General features: G+C 38.1%; 1 protein-coding gene across 1 annotated transcript in view; it reads left to right on the top strand.

The window, feature by feature from the left end:
- LOC124717126 (15-hydroxyprostaglandin dehydrogenase [NAD(+)]-like) overlaps positions 1–16487 on the top strand; it is an 85292-nt gene extending 68805 nt beyond the window's left edge. Inside the window, exons 5-7 of the mRNA XM_047243862.1 lie at positions 4178–4351; positions 9908–10062; positions 14654–16487. Of these exons, the coding sequence (XP_047099818.1) occupies positions 4178–4351; positions 9908–10062; positions 14654–14780 (456 nt within the window). The 3' untranslated portion in view covers positions 14781–16487. The remainder of the gene's footprint in view (positions 1–4177; positions 4352–9907; positions 10063–14653) is intronic.
- The last annotated feature ends 3216 nt before the right edge of the window (positions 16488–19703 follow it).

Here is a 19703-nt window from a genome sequence, read left to right as displayed (position 1 = left end):
GTTATTAATAACACATAGCTTTTAAACACTAAAGAGTATCTGATTGTAAGAAAGTAATATTATTTACACATATCAAAGTGAGGGACATGAATTTGTAGATAACTTAAATATGAGAAGTTTTATAGCAATTAGCCCTGGCTATTAACTGACTACATTCATACAATGCACATAGTTAATGGGCGAATAAAGAGAATTATTTGTTAACTGTTCAAAAAGAATTTCAGTCCATTAAGGAGAGTGACACACTTAAATGTGAATTGTGGTTATGTAGATTATTGATACCAACATGCACTTCTATAACTTTTCTAATAAATCTTTTCTAACAGTATTATTATTTTATTTGTATGTTATCAGGAGTAACTTAACTTCCATGCAGTTCACAGTGCTTTGCATAGTATGGTGTAGATTGGATGTAGGTGTAACCCTTGTACTTCTGAAATCTTGGCTTAACAGAAGGCAGGCATCAGATTTAAATTCAATGTTTTCAGCAGCGAGGGTACTGACTCACTAATACTGATTCAGTCATATAATACGCTCCTAAATTTCAGCCTTCAGGGACATGAAATTAATCATGTTAAAAATTAGTAGGCAGAACAACTACTACAGCCTACATTTTTAAAAATATAGTGTACTCACAACAAATTCAGATAACCTACTCTTAAGCTATTCATCTGGTTTTTTTTCCTAATTCTTCATATGAAGAATCTGTATCTGTACGCAAAACACTACAGTTACCAGCTACCTGTGTACTGGATCAATTAGAACATTCCTGTTAATTGGGATTTACATATGTAACATGATCTTTTAGTTTGTTTTTGAATATCTGTGGATTTTCAGTTTCCAGACTTTTGCACCATATTAAAAAGCTTGCAGTGTCATCTAAATATTATATCAGGAACTTGCGTAGTAAGTCTCACTGATATCAAGAATTTCCAAACAGTAATGTTCATGAGTTTTTAAAATTGATTTTGACTCTCTTCTATCTTCTAGCTTTTGAGAAAAACATAAAAGATGCCATGTTATAGAAACACCTTTGTCTTGGAATTGCATGAGTATGGAAGCTTATTAATGTATGTATAGCTTTGGTCATAGTTTACTAAATATTGTGATCAACCTTGGATTTCAGAGTTATTATTGGATTCAACCCTGTGGGTAATACATGCTTAACTGAAGACTCACTTACATTCCTGGAAATTGAAATAAGAACACCGTGAATTCATTGTCCCAGGAAGGGGAAACTTTATTGACACATTCCTGGGGTCAGATACATACAGAACCACAGGCACATAGACACAGCAACAGAGCATGCACAATGTCGGCACTAGTACGGTGTATATCCACCAATGCAGGCTGCTATTCTCCCATGGAGACGATCGTAGAGATGCTGGATGTAGTCCTGTGGAACGGCTTGCCATGCCATTTCCACCTGGCGCCTCAGTTGGACCAGCGTTTGTGCTAGACGTGCAGACCGCGTGAGACGACGCTTCATCCAGTCCCAAACATGCTCAATGGGGGACAGATCCGGAGATCTTGCTGGCCAGGGTAGTTGACTTACACCTTCTAGAGCACGTTGGGTGGCACGGGATACATGCGGACGTGCATTGTCCTGTTGGAACAGCAAGTTCCCTTGCCGGTCTAGGAATGGTAGAACGATGGGTTCGATGACGGTTTGGATGTACCGTGCACTATTCAGTGTCCCCTCGACGATCACCAGTGGTGTACGGCCAGTGTAGGAGATCGCTCCCCACACCATGATGCCGGGTGTTGGCCCTGTGTGCCTCGGTCGTATGCAGTCCTGATTGTGGCGCTCACCTGCATGGCGCCAAACACGCATACGACCATCATTGGCACCAAGGCAGAAGCGACTCTCATCGCTGAAGACGACACGTCTCCATTCGTCCCTCCATTCACGCCTGTCGCGACACCACTGGAGGCGGGCTGCACGATATTGGGGCGTGAGCGGAAGACGGCCTAACGGTGTGCGGGACCGTAGCCCAACTTCATGGAGACGGTTGCGAATGGTCCTCTCCGATACCCCAGGAGCAACAGTGTCCCTAATTTGCTGGGAAGTGGCGGTGCGGTCCCCTACGGCACTGCGTAGGATCCTACGGTCTTGGCGTGCATCCGTGTGTCGCTGCGGTCCGGTCCCAGGTCGACGGGCACGTGCACCTTCCGCCGACCACTGGCGACAACATCGATGTACTGTGGAGACCTCACGCCCCACGTGTTGAGCAATTCGGCGGTACGTCCACGCGGCCTCCCGCATGCCCACTATACGCCCTCGCTCAAAGTCCGTCAACTGCACATACGGTTCACGTCCACGCTGTCGCGGCATGCTACCAGTGTTAAAGACTGCGATGGAGCTCCGTATGCCACGGCAAACTGGCTGACACTGACGGCGGCGGTGCACAAATGCTGCGCAGCTAGCGCCATTCGACGGCCAACACCGCGGTTCCTGGTGTGTCCGCTGTGCCGTGCGTGTGATCATTGCTTGTACAGCCCTCTCGCAGTGTCCGGAGCAAGTATGGTGGGTCTGACACACCGATGTCAATGTGTTCTTTTTTCCATTTCCAGGAGTGTATTTGGGTTAAAGAATATGCAATCTTAAAAACAAAGACCCCTCCCCTCCCCAAAAAAATTATCTAGAATATTACATACTACCTTAAAAACTCCATTCTAATTCCTGCATAGGAATGTATAGTCTGCATGCAAATTATTTTTACATCAGGTACTGCATTTTTGAAATGCTTAGTTTGTGCTAAATTCACATAATGTTATGAGGGAGTATGCAGTATCATGAAAGAGTAAACGTTTTGGCACATAGCCAAAGTGCAGGTATCCCCATGTTCCTAACAATGCTTCTGAAACATATTAAGCATCAACTTTAAATAGCATTCTTACAATCTGTGTATGCACAATAAATACTTTTTTTACTCTGGCTGTACTACTCCAGATGATTAGGACAGTAGTGGGTGAAAGTGTGCTAATAATCTCATCTACAGGTTAGCACACAGAGAGAGATTTTTAAGTGGAAAGCAGACAGAATTGAACTATTAGCTTAATTTGAAGGCGTGTTGGTGAAAGCTCAATTTATTATTCACTTGGATGCCCTGGAACATCACACATGGAGGTCATCTGGAGTGTGTTTATTCATCTTGTGAGCTTAAGATTGTTTTCACTATATATTTCAATTTCAAACCTGACTGCTTATTACACCAATAAACAAATATATCGGAACATTTGAGAACAGCAGTCACAGCATATATTTACTCATCTTGTGTTTCGTTGGAACTCATGAAGGATCCTATCCAAATAATTTGCAGTTTCTATCATAGTCCTGAGTTTGTCTCAACTTTTGAATGCTGCAAGTGGAATTTGAATTTGAATTTTCTTATACACCAACACCTCTCTCTTTTCAATTTTTGACTGCATACAGCATTTATTTGCTTTTATTTACAAAATGTTACTTTTGTTGAGAGAAGACAGCTTCACAGCTGGTTCATGCTAATACCAAATCTTATCTGTACCATCACCAAAGTTGCCATAATAAACAAAGATAAAAATATAAAGATGAACTTAAGAATGTTTTTGCATGCAGGCATTCTATGTAAATAATTTACCCTTTAAATTTTCATATGATTATTATTAAAAATTTAGATTTATTATTTTATAAAATGAAAGAAATTTTTGGAATGTTACAACTGTATAATGTGACTAAAAATGTATGAAAGTCAACATTTAGTCAATTTGGATGTGATGCAACCACATGCACAGGTATTATTCCACAAAATTTGTAGCAATCAGAGAATCTAAAATGATGAAACTGTGTCTCATACCATGAAAATGAAAAATTGAATTAACTGATAATGCATGGCAATAATGAAGAAGAGGCTGATACACATTTGAATGAAATCCTTTGTAATATTAGTCTCAATAGGATTAAGTTATTTCTTATGAACACTTTATAAGTCTGATCTAACATTCACCTGATCTAGTATAGTATGGACCATAAAGCTTTAGAAGAGGCATTCATTATCTTTAGTAAATCACTTATGTAGGTCAAGAACTGGACTGAGCCCAGATCAAAATCTTATGGTACACCCAGTTTAATGTTTACCTACTCCAGATTTAGTCTTATTCCTGCGGTATAATTCGACTGTGTTATCTTGCTTTGCAGAAGGGTGTTGTGCACACGATGTTGCTGGCTTACAAGCACATGGGCAAGCACGAAGGTGGAAACGGTGGTGTCGTGGTCAACCTGTCCTCTGTAGCAGGCCTGGAGCCAGTATCTGTGCTGCCCATCTATGCAGGCACAAAGCATGCAGTGGCTGCTATGACCCGTTCCTATGGGGTCAGTAACTACTCACATCTGTACATCTCTAAAATAAATGTGTTGTGTAAAGCAATCAGACACCCAGCTGAAGTGGTGCAGGGACACTGACATGTTCTTATGAACTGCCTTGCAAGCTTACTTTTGGTTTCAGTTCTTATACACAGCTGTTCCACCACACACCTACCTTTATTTCCACATTGTGTCTTGAGATCTACCTGTGTTTAGTTTTTGCCATAAAATTTGAGCTCCTATCAGTACTTTCTCAAATTAATAATTCCTATGGCTATACGTATCATTTTATACTCATCTCATTCAGAGTCACACACACATGGCTTCATATTTCTGAGGTAATGTTAAACAGTTGAATAACACAAAAAACTTTGCATTATTATTGTTTATTATTATGGTATTCACCACAAAAAGAAAATACATTGCTACACTTCAATATGGTTATCATCGGTGTGTCATCAGCCTGCTAGCAGCTGCTGAAGCTCACAGAAAAATGGCCCACCTACAGCAGAGGCTGCTTATTTCCTTATGGTGGCTTCTGATGTCATTATTGTGTCAGCCAACTCCTACAGCATAATTATGAATTACATTTTGCATCAAATTGTTATTTGACAGGAAGTGCAAAATGGCTAAGCAGGGATGGCTAGAGAACAAATTTAAGGATGCAGAGTCTTATCTCACTAGGGGTAAGATAGATACTGCCTACAGGAAAATTAAAGAGACGTTTGGAGAAAAGAGAACCACTTGTATGAATATCAAGAGCTCAGATGAAAACCCAGTTCTAACCAAAGAAGGGAAAGCAGAAAGGTGGAAGGAGTATATAGAGGGTCTATACAAGGGTGATGTTCTTGAGGACAATGTTATGGAAATGGAAGAGAATGTAGATGAAGATGAAATGGGAGATACGATACTGCGTGATGAGTTTGACAAAGCGCTGAAAGACCTAAGTCGAAACAAGGCCCTGGGAGTAGACAACATTCCATTAGAACTACTGACGGCCTTGGGAGAGCTAGTCCTGACAAAACTCTACCATCTGGTGAGCAAATTGTATGAGACAGGCGAAATACCCTCAGACTTCAAGAAGAATATAAGAATTCCAATTCCAAATAAAGCAGGTGTTAACAGATGTGAAATTTACTGAACTATCAGTTTAATAAGTCACAGCTGCAAAATACTAACGCGAATTCTTTACAGACGAATGGAGAAACTGGTATAAGCCGACCTCGGGGAAGATCAGTTTGGATTCCGTAGAAACATTTGAACACGTGAGGCAATACTGAGCTTACGACTTATCTTAGAAGAAAGATTAAGGAAAGGCAAACCTACGTTTCTAGCATTTATAGACTTACAGAAAGCTTTTGACAGTGTTGACTGGAATACTCTCTTTCAAGTTCTAAAGGTGGCAAGGGTAAAATACAGGGAGCGAAAGGCTATTTACAATTTGTACGGAAACCACATGGCAGTTATAAGAGTCGAGGGGCATGAAATGGAAGCAGTGGTTGGGAAGGGAGTGAGACAGGGTTGTAGCCTCTCCCCAATGTTATTCAATCTTTATATTGAGCAAACAGTAAAGGAACAAAAGAAAAATTCAGAGTAGGTATTAAAATCCATGGAGAAGAAATAAAAACTTTGAGGTTCGCCGATGACATTGTAATTCTGTCAGAGACAGCAAAGGACTTGGAAGAGCAGTTGAACGGAATGGACAGTGTCTTGAAAGGAGGGTGTAAGATGAACATCAACAAAAGCAAAATGAGGATAATGGAATGTAGTCGAATTAAGTCGGGTGATGCTGAGGGAATTAGATTAGGAAATGAGACACTTAAAGTAGTAAAGGAGTTTTGTTATAACTGATGATGGTCGAAGTAGAGAGGATATAAAATGTAGACTGACAATGGCAAGGAAAGCGTTTCTGAAGAAGAGAAATTTGTTAACATCGAGTATTGATTTAAGTGTCAGGAAGTCGTTTCTGAAAGTATTTGTATGGGTGTAGCTATGTATGGAAGTGAAATATGGACGATAAATAGTTTGGACAAGTAGAGAATAGAAGCTTTCCAAATGTGGTGCTACAGAAAAATGCTGAGGATTAGATCGGTAGACCACATAACTAATGAGGAGGTATTGAATAGAATTGGGGAGAAGAGGAGTTTGTGGAATAGCTTGACTAGAAGAAGGGATCGGTTGGTAGGACATGTTCTGAGGCATCAAGGGATCACCAATTTAGTACCAGAGGGCAGTGTGGAGGGTAAAAATCTTAGAGGGAGACCAAGAGATGAATACACTAAGCAAATTCAGAAGGATGTTGGTTGCAGAAGGTAGAAACTTGCACAGGACAGGGTAGCATGGAGACCACAACAACAACAAAACACTATTTTAAATTGTACTGAAGGCCAATATCCAGCAAGTTCCAAGATCCATCCTATTACCATTTCTTTGCTTACATGCAACTGAGTTCTCTCCCATACACCCGAACCGATATATTGAGTCTGATGCCTTCTGTGTCATCCATCCTACCCTCCATTCATTCCAATTCCCCCTTCAGCTCCACATCAACCATTCCATCTCCATCAACTCCGTGAAAGCCATTATAAGGAAAATTACCCACCCATGCCATCCCACAGATCCTTATCCAAACATACATACATCCAGCCCACCTAATTAAAAAAGTAAAATAAGTAGGACTACCACTCAAGCACTTGTAATCCCCAATCCACTAATCATTCATGAATATGCCAAAATTAGATTGAAACTACTAAAAGTACTAATTGACTGAACATGGATACTAAATCACAAGATCATCCACACATAAAAGACCATTGTGTACCTCAACCTAACCCATATGAATGTGGCATGCATTTCCAAACTGTGCAAGTTCTGTCACTCTCACCAATTTCTTGAACAATAGCCACTATGCCCCACTTTCAACATGTGGCTACCTGCTCCCATCCGTGCACACTGAGGTGACAAGTTATGAGACAATGATATGAGCATATGCAGGTGGCCATAGTATTGTGTAAATGAGATATAAAAGGGTAGTGCATTGTCCGAGCTGTCATTTGTGCTAAGCTGATCCATGTGAAAAGATTTCCAATGTGGCTATGGCTACACAATGGGAATTAATGGACTTTGAAGACAGAATGATAGTTGGAGCTAGATGCATGGGACATTCGATTTTGCAAATCCTTAGGGAATTCAATATACCAAGATTCACAGTGTCAAGAGTGTGCTTGGAATACCAAATTTTGGATATTACTTCTCCCCATAGACAACCCAGTGGCTGACGGCCTTCATTTAATGACAGAGAGCAGCGCTGTTTTTATAGAGTTGTCAGGGCTACAAGGCAAACAACACTACATGAAATAACCACAGTAATCAGTGAAGGATGTGTGAAAAACATGTCCAATATGACACTGTGGAGAAATTTAGCATTAGTGGGCTATGGCAGCAGATAACTGATGCAAGTGCCTTTGCTAAAGTGCGCATCATTTATAACGGCAGCCAAGTTTGGGTTCATTCTGCGCATCTGACGTCACAAAACACATTCAACCAATGAACAGAGAACGACGTTGCCAGAGCTCGACTGCAGTGCAGAGCACGGACGAGTGTCTTCAGTTTTACAAACATTCAGTCATAAATAAAGTAATTGAACAAAAGCAATGTCTTGATACCAGACTTTCTTTTATAAAAAGTTTGGAGAAAGCATTCTTTATACCAATCGCTTCATATTCGATTAATTAATTAAACCAAACAAGCAATAAGCCTCCTAATTCAGGCGATAGCAAGGAAAGGTGTTTGTATCATTCTCACTAACCGCTTTTTCACAATAAAGAACAGCGGTAATTGTTTATTTCCTATTGTACTTCGACGAAACGTGAGTAATTCATAATCATACCAACCGTGTTTGTTGGTATTTTGCGTGCTCTTTTAAAGTCCTCCGGAGATATATTGAATGACGAGCTGCATTAGCATAATGGCTTAAGTGTATGGCTGCTAAGCAAAAGGTTCTGAGTTCAAACCATGATTGGTACTTAATATTTTCTTTATTTGAAAACAATTTCAATGTGTGTTACTTCATGAATTTTATTCGTTTGAATGTAATTTTTTTAAATTTCTAGTGGCAACTAAAATCGACCATACGGAAAGTATACGCTATGGACTTTTATCTCTGTAAACTCTTCAAAATTTCGTGCAGTGGTGTAATATATCTAATACTGCACAATAACTGTGTTGAACATCGAAACAAAATTAAGTCATTTATGGGGGGAAGGTATCAGTCAAGAAAGATGTGTAAAAATCAAATTTTTGGGCCAAATAGTTTCTGTGAAATCGAATGATAAAGTGTGTCAAAGCAGTCGAAACACCATGTGTCTGTACAGGCGAGCAGTGCAATGATGACAAAATCGCACCCATCGCGGAATGCAGGGAGCACATCTATGTAGCAGCGAAAGGGTTAATGCGGCCGTGGGGGCTTTACTTCAGAAACTGCGTGCTCCCCCTAAACGGAAGTTTGCGAACTATACTGTGGCGCTGCTTCTCTTGGCAACGCAGCAATTTCCCGCATCTGGGCAGGCATGCGCGAACCGCCAAGATAAAAGAATTGAACTATAACAGCATATCACCTGCAGCAGTTGTGACCATATCAGTTGGACTGTAGATGGCTGGAAAATCATGGCCTGGTCAGAAGAGTCCCAATTTCAGTTGGGATTAGTGTGTGCTGCAGACCCCATGAAGCCCTGGACTCAAGTTCCCAACAAGGGGCTGTACAGGCTGGCGGTAATTCCATAACAGCGTGGCCTGTTTTTACATGGAATGGACTGCAGCCAGTGGTCCAACTGAACCAATCATTGACTAGAAATGGTTATGTTCAGCTACTTGGGGAGGATTTTCAGCCATTAATGGATTCATATTCCTGAACAAAAGACAGTTTAAGTGAATGGTTTGGAAACCCACATCACTTGACTTAAATCACACTGAACTTTTATGGGACAAATCAAGAACTCAGTTCATGTACAAAATCCTGCACTGGCAGCACTTCCACATTTATGGATGGCTACAGAGGCAGCACGGCTCAGTATTTCTGAAGGGAATTCCAGTGACTTTTCGAGTCCACGTCACATCGAGTTGCTGCACGACACCAGGTGAGAGGGGGCTTGCCATCATATTAGGAGGCATCCAACTACTTCTGTCACCTCACTGTATTGTACCAGATTATACAATTCCTTCACCTCGTGAATTGCCAAAAATATCTTGACCTACATCCTTAAGAAAACTTGATTTGTGACACCACATTGTATCCATAATCTTTGAAACCCTTATACTTATGAGCTCATTCCACCTTCCTTTCTATTCAAAATACTCCACATTCTCCCTCAGTGGAATTATAACATCTGTGAGCTTAACCTGAGACAATTCCTGAGATGCAAATATATCATTATTTCTATTCTACCCAGCCGTTTGATCCCATATTAATGCTTCACTCCACATGTTTACCCACACTGCATTTGTTATTTCACTAACAGTGTGATAGTAATATTTATAAAAATAAAGAAGAACTTTTTGTGTTTGCAGGATAAACTGCACCTGGACAAGACTGGAGTGTCTGTAATGGCACTGTGCCCCGGGGCCTCTGACACTCCTCTGGTGCACGATGCCCATCAGTTTGTGCTTCATGACTACCTCAAGGAACCCCTTGTCCACGCTCTCAACATGTTCCCCATCAACAAGTATGTCAATTCTTTGCAACACCCTTGCTTAATTTGAAACACATAATATGGAGGTACAGTAGATAAGTTTGAGGTAAAACCTAAATGCTTCTCTTGGGAAGTAAAATGAGAATGTCTTGGGAGTGATTAAATTTTTTTAAAACACTTAATGGGACAATTTTCTACACTACTAGTATTTAAATAAGTAAGGCAAAAAGACAGTGTGGCGTCACAATAGAAAGATGACCAACGTCAAAAGACAAAATATCTCATAGCCTCTGCCACTCATATATTTGTATTTTCTAAACAATTTGGTCATAATATTTTTGTCCTTGGAGTCATTCATGGTGGAATGCTTCAATAAAATCTTTCCAGTTTACAAGCTGCATCATTTTGAATAAAACACTCGAACTTACGACAGCTGTCTCCACCATTAGCACGAGGAGTTGAAATCACTGACTGCTGGTACTGTCACAGAGCTCTGCTTATGTATATGTAATGGCAATGTGGAACCTTCCAGAGAGGGCTGGGGTGGAAGGCAAGTTGGGCAGCTCCTAGTAACTCTGTCCCATCATGGGGACAAGTGACGTCACATTTGTACAAGCAGTTGACTGCTGCTCCCATGTCGCTGCCAGTGCCAAGCCTACATCTTTGCATTTGCTCAATATCAAAAGCCTGCCTCCATGCCCCATTAAGTGTGTGCCCCTGGTCTTTGTCATAAAATTTATCACAATGAGTTTCATTATGTTGCAACAAATTTTGCATAATTTATTACATTACATTTTCTTAACTTGATTCTTTCAACTTAAATGTTATTTTCCTTCTCAAGATATTCTTCATACATAAAAAATTCAAATTTATGCTTTCAATTCAATTTCTAATTTCATCCTTTTTTTTATATGACTAATTTTGGGTTTCATTACTCACCCATATGAATATGATGATGTAACATAATTTTAAAATTACAATCAGTTTTGGTTTTTGATATTAAAATCATTGTTTTGAAATAATTTAGAATTTGCATTCCATAAACAACATAGTCCCTCATACTTTGTATTTTTATTAGACATTATTAAATTTAACAATTACAATATTCAATTACAAAATGAAACAATTTCCGCAAATCAGAACAGCAAATCTAGAACAGGACTGTATCAAGTGCTGCACAAATTCTTCGTATCACATATACTACTTGTACATCTGGCTAAGATTGCTAAATTTCCACCCCTAGGCTGCCTTATCATGTCTATGGGACTGAGAAGCTATGAAAGTCATTTATGTTTTCTTCTGTTACACATAAAAACCGTAACCAGACATTCTGTAATTGGATACATATCCTGTGCTATGGAAGACAAAACACATCTCCTTCAGGTACATAATATATGAAATGTATGAGAAAGAAGAACTTATGCTTTTATTTACATTTGTTTAATTCTGGTGAGTGTCAACTGTCTGATAGTAATGGTGGTTTAACTTTTTTCCCAGTTTTTAAACCCTAGATGGAATCTATTTTAATGGCAAAGAACAACAAGTTGCTTGACTGAAAAAAAAACTGAGAAATGGAAGATTATGTAACAGTTTCTGAAAAGCAAGTTCAGTTTGGCACATATTTTCATTTGTCATGACATTTTCATTATGCTGCAAGTTCTGCAATTATGAATGGTTTTCACTTATATGACTTCATTCCATTAAATTTTCATTGATTTCATCCTCATTGACTCAGTTCATTTTATTTCAGTGAATTTTATTAAACTGAAATAATCTTTTTTCTGATGGATACAGGAGAATCCAGAATAGTAACATTCCTCTAAATTTTCAAGAACATTACAATAAAAAATAAGTGGCATGATAAAGAAATGAGATTTTATATTTAAATAGTCTGATGGTAGGGTTACTGGACAAAGAAATGCTTAATCACAGGACATTTGGCATATGACAGTATCCGGAAGTGTAGAAACCATATGAAATTGCACACTTATTTCAAGAAAGAGATACTGCCTCTTCTGCAACACCAAAACAAGTAATATAGGATATGGTGATGTGTCTTCTTGACAAATTGCAAGTTCTCCCTCAAAAAGTCATTAGTGGTGCTATTGAATCCACATTATTTATGTGTGAAGTACTGGTGACAGTTCATTTTGATCACAGACCATAAAAAGCAACTACAAATAAAGTTTCTTTACCTGTGTATGTGCCACCATTGGATTCAGACTTGATTTTGGTTTTGATGTGACAATATACTGGTATCAGATTGTTCATACTTATGACACCTAGTTAAGGAAGCTTCTACTCCTATATCTACATCCATAGTCTGCAAACCACTGGGAATGGTACTCTCCACAGTATAAGTGAAGAATCTAAGAATATACTATAGCCTTCCACATATCCTTTGCACAGGGACCACAAAGAAATTATTTATTAATTACTGTGCAGACAGAAGAATTTAAGCAATCATTCTTCCTGACTATATACAAATATGGCATGGGAAGAAATTCTAATACATTGTGGTTCTTGAAATTTTGTTACTAGGCTTTGGCAAGATAATTGACATTTTTTTTCAGCATCTACCAGAATTTCTGTTTTACTCTCCCATAGGTTAAACAATTATGTGACCATTCATGCTGCTCTTTGTTGTATACATTCAACATCCTTTGTTAGTCTTATTTGAAATGTGTCTCACGCACTCGATAAATGTTCTAGTGTGGTTCTTATGAAATTTCGTAAAGTATCTCTTTTGTAGACTTAGAGCTGAAATGACCTGGCCTATTCTAGACTGCTGCACTTCAGGATGGACAAGAGAAAATTGAATGTGCAGTTAAACAGTGGTAGTATAGATAGATGTTTATTCATGCAGCTTTATACGGCAATCTGGTCCACCTCAAGATTGCACTGTGTGCATGGATGCTCAGCTGACTGCAGACTGCACTGATCCTCCAGTCATGTGGTCAACATCCATTGTTCACAGTCGCAGGTGGCAGCTGCCATGGCACCACATCAATTGCCAGCAGGCAGAGAATGACAGTGGCTGACTAGTCACCCCTGTACATACTCATTACCACCATGACTGCCCTAATGCTGAGCAGTAATGTCCCAGTCACCCTCCAGGGGTAGAATGGGGCAGTGGCCAAAGATGTCTCAGTGGCTAGGAGACCACAAGGGTGGACATCCCCCAAGAGGATTGTAGACAGTTTGCAATCCATAGGTCCTAGCTACTCACAGAACGGAGGCTGGCTGGACCCCAGCTCCCCTCATTGGTGAAACTCCCACAGCCACCATGCTACATTTATGGTGCCCCTTGTGCCAGAACTCAATGAGTGAATCAGTGGGCAGGTTACCTGCTGAGTTTCATCAACAAATGTTAGCCACGGTCTCTCTGAAACTCAAAAACTCATCATTCCATTTCAGAACAGACAGAACAGCTGCATGATTAAATGCCTTGATCCCCTAAGCTCGATTATTTATGAATAAAAATATCAACATTTAAAAATCAATAACTATTCAAATTTTTTCTAGGCATTACTCATTCAGAAATCAAGCTTTGTACACTTCTATAAGCATCTTTTGGGTGTACTCATTTTTTCTATGACAACTCACCACTGTAATTTGACTTCTAATATGGATAACTTCCCAAAAGCTGGGACTCCATAATTGTCCATCTATGACATGGAAATATAACCATAGTGAGTATCCATCACTGTTCCTTTTTGAATGCCAACACTATGGTTCCGTATTTCTACCATTTCAAAAATTTCATATACTGATTTGTATTTTTGACAGAAAGCTGAGGATGTGACTATACTGACATGAAACGAGTAGCTGCAAATAAAGCACCTTCATATAGCTATGCACCTTTTGGAAACACCTCATCATTCTTCACTTTTTAACTGTTGTAATTTTTATCATAATTTGAATGGTTGCTGAGTTATGTTATTGTTATTCATAATATCTCTAAGCTGTGGTTGCCCTCCCCAGAAAGTTTCTTTCTTTTATAATTTCTACACAACATACTTGCCCCATCAGGTTCTCAAAGCGTCCTCTGATACAAGCACAAGAGTTCTGGCTGGACTAATTTGCAGTGTTAGAGTTTCTTGATAGCACAGAAGTGCTCTGAGTTACAATATAGAGAAATAATTAGTGTTGGGTTAGATATACATTTAAATTATGAACTGATGTTGCTATTAGGAATTGTTTAGCTGCTGTTTTCATTTTGGCAGCAGGTTTCATTTGACGAGAGAGAGAGTATTGAACACTTTCTCGTGTAATGAACTCCAGTCTGTGCAGTGCTAAGGTTTTGGTAGTTCACAAAGCAGGTCAAATTTTATTATTGTGTTGTGACTGTGACAGGGGTTTTTGGTTTGTGCACATGGTTATGAATAGCAAAAAACATCAATCGGTGTATATATTGGTATATTATTCTCAAACTTCTTAAGTTTCTATTTAGGTTTCTGCATGAATAACTAAGATGGAACACAATGTGTGGATGAATGATTGGATGAATCCAGCACAATTTAAATATTCTCTCCAACTCCTGTGCAAATAATTACTCTGGAAAGGAGGGATGAAAATACTGCAGAATACTGTATCTTATGCGTTCTCTGCTTTCTGCTTGCAGGACAGAGTTCATCGCTGAGGGATTAATTCGAGTCATTCGTGAAGGTGAATCTGGATCTGTGTGGGTAGCAAACCTTGAAAGGATCAGACCAGTGATCTACCCAAGACTGTTGCAGCCTTCTACATAAGAATGTCTGAAAACAAGAATTATGTAATACGTATTCTATGGAAACAAAAAACATTGCTGTAAACTTCATGTTTACTTCATTATGCTGTAACTGAGTACAAAAATTCCACACTTAGAAGGAAACAGGCTACTCAAATAAATATTATATCACACACAAATAACACACAAATGCCTAGGACTACAGAATTATGGATATGTAGAGACAATTCTAAATTTGGGCCAGAGCGGGGCTCAAAACCAGATTTCCTGCTCGCCCCAAGCATTAACCTTAACCACAAAGGTTGCACAGCACAACTCTAGGCCTCATTGAAACTTTCATTTTCACTGGTTCTACCTATGATTTCTGAACACTAGTGCTCAAGATCCTCTCCATCATTCTTAAAATTCCTATTTTGCATCTGAAAAAGCTTCATACACAGCACTGTATTACTGCACAATATTTATTAACGTGGAGTAAAAGATAGAAAAATAAAGTTTGTATGTTTGTGACAGGTAGTTCTGAGAGCTGTCATTAAATAACGTGACACACTTTGCTTCTTTGAGACATTTTCACTGTATGTGTCCCCCTCATAAAATCATCAAAGTTTTGTGTGTTTAGTGATATTAAGCTTGATGGAATGTTTGAAACTTAATTGGGAGGACAGGAAGAAGAGGGCTAGCCACTAGCACAACAGTTGCTAAGATGGACTGGAGTTGGATTCACTATGGGGGTCCTATATCCTCACACACTGTCTTTGATATATGCTTTTAGCTATTAAGATTATGCTTATTCCTTCTTTCAGCTGTCTGTTATTCTATTACACTAGTGATTGTTACCATGTGAAAATGTGACAAATATTAATTGGCTGATACAAGAATAAATCAAATTCTTTAAGTTACTCATTGACAACTACAGGCAGTAAGAAAGTATTTTTTGAACTGACTATAGAAGTGGTCATTGTGTAATAGTAAAAGTTTTTAATGGGCTGTCAATCAGAGATATTGTTGTCTGCATAGGCAAAGTGATATTATTATGTTTGGAATACTATCTAGTTTGTTGTGAAAGCAATTAAATTAAGCATTTGTATCAAGTGTCCTTAGCAACTCAAAATTAGATTTGAAGTACAAATTTTAATCTAATGGCATACAACATTATGCAGTCTTGTGTCGACTTTCTTTAGTATGTATCACAGTGTATTTGTTGTGGTACTATGAATACAAATTTTATTGCCTCGTTTTTGTTTTTGTCCATTAGAACCCATACCTTCCACATTGTTCTCCAGTCCTGAATGAACATTATGTCATGAGCATTTCACGCAGAGTAATTTACGGGCAACGTTTGACTGAATAGAACACATTCTTTCCATAGGCTTTAATGACTGTAATACAACTTCTGCTATAAGGTAAATACAAACCATTCATAATTACACCCTAAAAATGAAAAACTGCTTTAACAAATGAGGTGTAAACTATAAATTCCTGTAATTGTTCATATTATAGATATGTTTGCATAGCAGACTGCCACACATTAGAACAAAGTGAAATTAACTGCTCATGGAGATTAATGAACCATACTGTGATGAGTGGTTGAGTAGGGAGATTTTAGTCATTTAGTTGTTTGGAAATGCAGCTGTCTTACATTGTTAGCCTCCATCACCTTAGCTAATGTTTTGTAGTAAAAATTTGCTGTGTTATTAATTATTACTGAATTAATAAAGCTTAAAGTATTTTTCTGTGTTTGTCTTTATTCTATCTTTTGCTATTAACTGTCAATTAATTTTTTTGATAATGTCACTGAAAAATGTGCTTTCTAGAGTTTTAGAGTTCTTTTATTATTTTATTTTCAAATTTTCCTTTACTTGAAATTCTGGAAATTTGTAGTAAATTCCTATGGGACCAAACTGCTGAGGTCTTCAGTCCCTAGGATCACGCACTACTTAATCTAACTTAAACTAACTTATGCTAAGGACAATACACACACATACACCCATGCCCGAGGGAGGACTCAAACCTCCGAGGAGGGATGGAGCTGCGCCAACCGTGGAAAGGCACCTCAGTCTGCGTGTTGTAGCCACGCGGCCCTTTAATTGAGGTTATGCTGATGCAAAATAAATTTTAATATTGTATGGAGGGTTAACTGAACTAAACACTCAGTTAAACCCACAAAAATCCTTTATGCCCTCTCTTATAATTATTGTTATATATAAATCAATATAAACATTATAATTAGACATACTGTGAATTACAGGATTGATAATGTCAAAATAACATAACAAAAACCACCAAATATTGAGAATATCCACAATGACAAGTTTACTTGCAAATATGACAATTATTTATTGGTGCCTGGAGAGAAACTCTTAAATATTGTACAGAAAAGGTTTTCACCTTAGGAACTGATGATTTCAGTTTTAAGCAGTGAAATGAACTTTTAAAAATTTTCACAGAAGTTCAAGAAAGAATGTATCCTGACTATGGCTTATTGTCACTGCATGTGATAGCCATTAAGGCTTAAAGAAAAAAACCGACAGCACTCTGACATTATAATCTTCTAAGGGGAGTCAAAAATCTATGCTGAATAAAAGGTAAAGAGAGAAAATGGCAGGACTGGTATAACTCTGGGTGTTCATAAAATGAAACTGACCTCCAATGCAAATACAAGTTTCAGCAAGAAGACACACACTAGCTGGGTAAGGTAGCAGCAACCACTGTCTAGAAGTCACTGATAGCACTGACTCAGATAGTCTGCAGAGCACTTGGACAGCCTCCATTTACTAATAGAGGTGAACTTGTGGCCATGGTTGCAATAATTATTGCTTCAGGAGCAGCTATGTCCCACTTAATGATCACATGGTACACAATGTCCTGCCTGGTCCTTCAAGTAGTGCTATAATATTAGACTGCATCAACAGTTGATTACATTTATCAGTTCCACAGCACACCATCAGACAAGAAGGCCCACAATTTTATGCTGCTAAAATTTTGCATGTACTAAGAGATGGAGACATTTTACTGATGTTTGACTAGTACAATTAAATTTAGGCCAACAGGTGAAACAAGTTTTGTATGTGAGACAAAAGTTGAACATGTTGTAATTACTGAATCCAGTTCTTTTATGACCATTTGAATGTGCAAAGTGATGTGAATGAACTCACATTGTATTAGCTTTTATTAGCATTTTGTAAGCTATTGTGATTTTATTATTTTTTGTTTGTATGGCAGTATGCTGTATTCCATAACATGCAGTCATTAGATGCCTTGATATGTATTACGTTTTTGAATGTATACCAATTAACAATAGTGGCTCAGTGTACCTCACATCATGGATGAGTTTACCTCCTGCAGAAGGTTAAGTGGCCACTTACAATTGTGGTACATTTTGTTCCATCTTTGTTAACGTTTGGAGAGGGCATTTAATATTTTTTTCAGATATTTATCAACACAATGGCATGTTCAACATTTACTTAGATTCAAAAATATTGACAGGAAAAATTAAAAAGTAAAAGCTTTCTCAATTTTTTTTCTCCATCAGTTTTCCAGTCATAGGCAATGAATTAATATTTAGAAAATAACCACAGTATTCTGCAAACTGAATTCCGAATTCAGATACTGAGAAGCTGTTGTTAGTACCTGCAGTTCCTTCAGCAGGTAGCTGCAGAATGTTCTTGAGATCACAGCACAAATAATTCTTATTACTCGATTGTAGACTCAGAAAACTGTACCTTGGATTGGAGAAATTACCCCGAAAAAGTATCACATATAAAATTAAGGAATGAAAGTAACTCAAGTATGCTATTTTTTTACTTTTGTATCATCTGTTTGACAATATCTGCAGAAATAAAGTTTATTTTATGTACTGAAGCAGTCTGTGGTATGCTCCTCCCACTTGAATTTATTAACAAGTTATAATGCCAAGAATTTAATAGTCAACTTCTTCTACATGCTTGTAATTGTATTTTAGATATGCCGGAAGAAAACCTATTGCAATCACTGAACTGCATATAGTGTGTATTTTCAAAGTTCAGTGGCAAATAATTGGGCAGGATCCACTTGATAATGTTCATAAAAATTTCATTAAGTGTTTTTCCCAAAACTTTAATGATTTGGTTTTTATTGTAATGTTTTCATCATCTGCTAATGAAACAAAATTGGGATTTGATAACATTACTGATGGAAGGTGATTTATAGACTCAAGAAAAAGCAAAGCCCTAACATGGAATTAGGGGTGATACTGCATGTAATTAATTTCCAGAAGGATGGTGACATAGCTTAATGCAAGACTCTTTTCTATTGACACTCTTTGTTTATTGGTAGGAAGAGATAATTTGAACCATTTCTGCCATTTCCTGTAATAACTTACTTAAAATATATTCTGGTTCACACAAGTACCTTTGACAGACACAGAATGTAGCAGTCTTACTGTCTAATGAATTAAGTACCTTCTCACTGTATGAGTAAATAGTGTTCATGGTACTGAGACCCTGTAAAAATCTAAACTGTGACTAAACCAAGTCATAATGAGTCTTTATCAGTTGGTATGTGAAGAGAAGGGGTAGTTTAAGTACTGAGGTGGTCTTATAGACTGCACTGAAATTTCTGTAATGGCACTCCACAAATCACTCTCACAGCATGTTTCTGTAAGTTAGAAATTTCTCAGTTCTTGTGCACTTTTCTAGTATGATTCTGGTGCAGTAAACTGAAAATTTTAAACAATTATATTTACCTAACATAGTGAAAACTATTTCTAAAAGAAAAACATTGTGCTGTTACATAACTGTACACCAGTACCCTCATTCCATTATGATCAACTATGCATTCAGCATCCCAGAATTTTTTTAATATTTTGCTGGTAATGTGTACCATTAAATCTTGAGTTACTTTATTTGCGTGTGTGTGTGTGTGTGTGTGTGTGTGTGTGTGTGTGTGTGTGTGTGTGTGTGTGTGG

This window comes from Schistocerca piceifrons, chromosome 9 (genome assembly GCF_021461385.2).
Source record: "Schistocerca piceifrons isolate TAMUIC-IGC-003096 chromosome 9, iqSchPice1.1, whole genome shotgun sequence".
NCBI classification, from domain to species: domain Eukaryota; kingdom Metazoa; phylum Arthropoda; class Insecta; order Orthoptera; family Acrididae; genus Schistocerca; species Schistocerca piceifrons.
The sequence above is the reverse complement of the archived record's forward strand: the minus strand, read 5'-3'. Positions and strand labels throughout refer to the sequence as shown.